The following is a 4147-nucleotide window of genomic DNA, read 5'->3' on the forward strand; positions in this document are numbered from 1 at the left end:
GTCAGAAATTCTACCGATCTTCTACCATACAGACTTAGAAAAAAAACCGCTAAGAAGAATCAACAAAGCGCTACAGTTCCAACGGACGTGTATTGTTATTGCTATTGTTTTCTTGAAACAAAGGACCGTATGCATCATGAAGTAGGGACCTGTGCGGAAATCTTGCCATAGTTTTCTCTCCTAAGAGCAAAATTATTGGCAGCTTCTGCAGGTACCGGAGCACAAATTACGTAAAACAAAAGAAACAAAGACAGAAAACAAAATAACTGCAAAGACTAATCTCAAGTGACCAAAAACACAATGCTTTCCGGTACCTGCAGAAAGACCCAAATTATTGTTGATTCCAATAAAATTTATGGCAGGAGATAATGAGTCTGGCTACTCAAAGTCAGAATTTTCTCCTAACAGTGATTCGTCTTCAAGGGGCAGATTCTCAGAAGGACCTTGATCTGCACTATAACTTCGCTTTCTCTTTGTTGGCTTTTTCTCTTTGTTCTCTGTAGATCTGAACTTTGGAGCAGGTCTTTGAGGTTTACTATCACAATCATACCCTTTCATGTACAAAGTTGGTGTGGGACATTGAGAGGTTCTATAACCTTGAACAAAATGTTTTGAACAGACCTTCGTACTTGTTGTAACCTTGAATTGATCACGATTAATAGCTCTAGCCCACAACAAAACATCTTTCTTATTCTTAGACGAGTAGAACCTTAATATTCCAACGTGAGGAAGAATCGTTTGCTTTTCTGGGTACCTTGGATCGTTGTCACAACCCCACGCAGCACAGTGATCGCCACCAGGCATAATTCCAATATTATATAATTATGTCACAGACCTTCAAAATATACCACAAGGAGCCTGTACACAACTGAAAAGGCTTTATTGGGTTATTTTCTCTCGATTTATACCTAATCTTGTGATATTTTTGACCATTACACGATGTTAATTTCGCAATAAACATTACGCAAGCAAAGAGGTTTTTTGGTAGATCTTGTCACATATTTCACGGTTATTCTAACAAAAACGTACATTTTCCGCATCTCAACATTCCCCAAGTCCATTTGCGATAAACATACGGCGAAAAAGTGTTGATCTCTCTCCAAAATCCCTTTTTTTGGACGTAGAAACAGCTTTTCGCCATACATCTCCTTCTAGCGACTAGCAATATTTGCCCCCTGGCGATCCCAGGGTTCTTTGCGCATAACATGGGTATCCGATTACTAGCAAATCATTCATTACGCGATCTAGACATAAATGAAAAAGACACAGATGTACGATGAATGCCGACTCAGACATATTCGGCATGACTCGAGTGTACTCGGAAAATAATCCGAGTCCTTGTCGAAGCTATGACTTTCCGATTACTAGTACGGATTCCTGTGATTTCTGCCAGTGTTACCGCTGGACGTTTCCGTGAATCACTTTTATCCCATCTTGGTATTTCATTCCCAGACTCCCCCGCGATTGGCCATTTCCTCCGCTGTGACAATCAGGATGCTGTTTACGAGGAGTGCCTCCTTACGACCAGGCACTCGGTCCGTGTACCGCTAAGGGGCACCTCCTTCAGGTGAGCCAAGGTTCATAGTTTCTTAGCCAAGAATGAAAAATCCACTTATTATATTGACGAAGAATTGAAATTTCGTACAGTTGTTCCAGACCTTTATGGTGGCTCAAGCCAGTTTCAAAGCTTTCAAGAAGCGTTCTTATTAGACTGTTTGGCACTACAACGCTGTAACACGTGTTAGCAATGTTATGGTATCGTAAGAAAACACCAATTATTGCTGAACAAGATATGCAGTCATTGTGACGTAATAAGTCAAAGTGTCAAGGGGAAAGCCCTGTAATAACACCCTTTATTTTCTCTTAAGTTGCACATATCTCAAAAACAAACCCGGTGACTCCATTTTTTATTGCACAAAAGTGATCAGATGGCCAAGATGAAACTCTCTGCCAAGTTTAAAAGAATTCTGTTCAGCGGATTCAGAGCCACTTTAAATCTGTGGTTTTTTTAAGGTGGCTCCGATTCTGTAGTACAGACTTTTTTAAACTTTGCAGGCAGTTTCATCTTGGTCTTCTGATCACTTTCCAGCAATGAAAAATGGGGGTCACGGGGTTCGTTTTTGAGATATGCGCAAAGGGTGTTTTTGCTGGGCTTTCCCACTCACAATAATGACTGCATCTCGTTCAGCAATAATAGATGTTTCACAAGGTACCACAACATTGTTGTTACGTGATACAGTGAGAAAGGGAAGATACACCCTCGTCACCAATGGATTTGTGAAACAAGGACGTGTTTGCAGTGAGGGCTAGGGAAAGGAAAGTAGAACCTTCATCAACAACAGAGTTTGAAGATAAATCCAAAGTAGTAAGGTGAGTGTTTACTGCGAGGGCCTGGAAAAGGAAAGCAACACACTCGGCACCAATGGGGGTGTAAGACAAACTCAAAGTAGTAAGAGAGGTGTTTACTGTGAGGACCTGGGAAAGGAAAGCAACACACTCGGCACCAATGGGGGTGTAAGACAAACTCAAAGTAGTAAGAGAGGTGTTTACTGCGAGGGGCTGGGAAAGGAAAGCAACACACTCGGCACCAATGGGGGTGTAAGACAAACTCAAAGTAGTAAGAGAGGTGTTTACTGTGAGGGCCTGGGAAAGGAAAGCAACACACTCGGCACCAATGGGGGTGTAAGACAAACTCAAAGTAGTAAGAGAGGTGTTTACTGTGAGGACCTGGGAAAGGAAAGCAACACACTCGGCACCAATGGGGGTGTAAGACAAACTCAAAGTAGTAAGAGAGGTGTTTATTGTGAGGACCTGGGAAAGGAAAGCAACACACTCGGCACCAATGGGGGTGTAAGACAAACTCAAAGTAGTAAGAGAGGTGTTTACTGCGAGGGCCTGGGAAAGGAAAGCAACACACTCGGCACTAATGGGGGTGTAAGACAAACTCAAAGTAGTAAGAGAGGTGTTTACTGCGAGGGCCTGGGAAAGGAAAGCAACACACTCGGCACCAATGGGGGTGTAAGACAAACTCAAAGTAGTAAGAGAGGTGTTTACTGCGAGGGCCTGGGAAAGGAAAGCAACACACTCGGCACCAATGGGGGTGTAAGACAAACTCAAAGTAGTAAGAGAGGTGTTTACTGCGAGGGCCTGAGAAAGGAAAGCAACACACTCGGCACCAATGGGGGTGTAAGACAAACTCAAAGTAGTAAGAGAGGTGTTTACTGCGAGGGCCTGGGAAAGGGAAGCAACATCCTCGGCACCAATGGCGGTGTAAGACAAACTCAAAGTAGTAAGAGAGGTGTTTACTGCGAGGGCCTGGGAAAGGAAAGCAACACACTCGGCACCAATGGGGGTGTAAGACAAACTCAAAGTAGTAAGGTGGCTGTTTACTGCGAGAGCCTGGGAAAGGGAAGCAATACACTTGGCACCAATGGGGTTGTATGACAAACTCAAAGCAGTAAGAGAGGTGTTTACAGTGAGGACCTGGGAAAGGGAAGCAACATCCCTGGTACCAATGCGGTTGTAAGACAAACTTAAAGTAGTAAGAGAGGTGTTTACTGGGAGGGCCTGGGAAAGGGAAGCAACACACTCGGCCCCAATGGGCGTGTATGACAAACTCAAAGCAGTAAGAGAGGTGTTTACAGTGAGGACCTGGGAAAGGGAAGCAACATCCCTGGTACCAATGCGGTTGTAAGACAAACTTAAAGTAGTAAGAGAGGTGTTTACTGGGAGGGCCTGGGAAAAAGAAATAGCACCCTCAGAACTTATGCAGTTGGAAGACAAATCCAAAGTAGTAAGGGACATGTTTACTCTGAGGGCCTGAGAAAGGAAGTTAACAGCGAGAGCCAGTGAAAGTGTAGTACTCAGGCCATGTTGATTTGATTAATCAATTTCTGTCAAATGAAGATTCCTTCCAAAGGTATCAGCTAAATTAGTATAAAGGTTTTTCAATTCAGTAGTCCAGTCCGGGTTCAATGGCCAAAACTCTCTCCATCATCGATTCAAAACTCAACAAAAGCTACAAATAGTAAATAGTTCTTAGAAAATAGAAAAGTTCGTCATGATTCTACACTCGAGGTGAACAAAAAAACTATCAAAAACAAACCAAAAAACCCTAGTAATCGCTTCTCGAGAGAACAGACAAAAA

The 4147-nt window shown here is 43.0% G+C and overlaps 1 protein-coding gene across 1 annotated transcript; it reads right to left on the reverse strand.

Moving 5' to 3' along the window:
• Positions 1 to 2226: 2226 nt before the first annotated feature.
• Positions 2227 to 3804, reverse strand: LOC138053163 (protein NLRC3-like). Its single transcript, XM_068899829.1, has one exon. It carries the CDS (start codon positions 3802 to 3804, stop codon positions 2227 to 2229), a length of 1578 nt encoding a protein of 525 aa, XP_068755930.1.
• Between the last annotated feature and the right edge of the window lie 343 nt (positions 3805 to 4147).

This window comes from Montipora capricornis, chromosome 6, assembly GCF_036669925.1.
Source record: "Montipora capricornis isolate CH-2021 chromosome 6, ASM3666992v2, whole genome shotgun sequence".
In the NCBI taxonomy this organism is placed as follows: Eukaryota; Metazoa; Cnidaria; class Anthozoa; order Scleractinia; family Acroporidae; genus Montipora; species Montipora capricornis.

What these genes read in the sequence shown, in the direction of transcription:
- LOC138053163 (XM_068899829.1), bottom strand. Translation starts at nt 3,804, where the DNA reads ATGTCCCTTACTACTTTGGATTTGTCTTCCAACTGCATAAGTTCTGAG.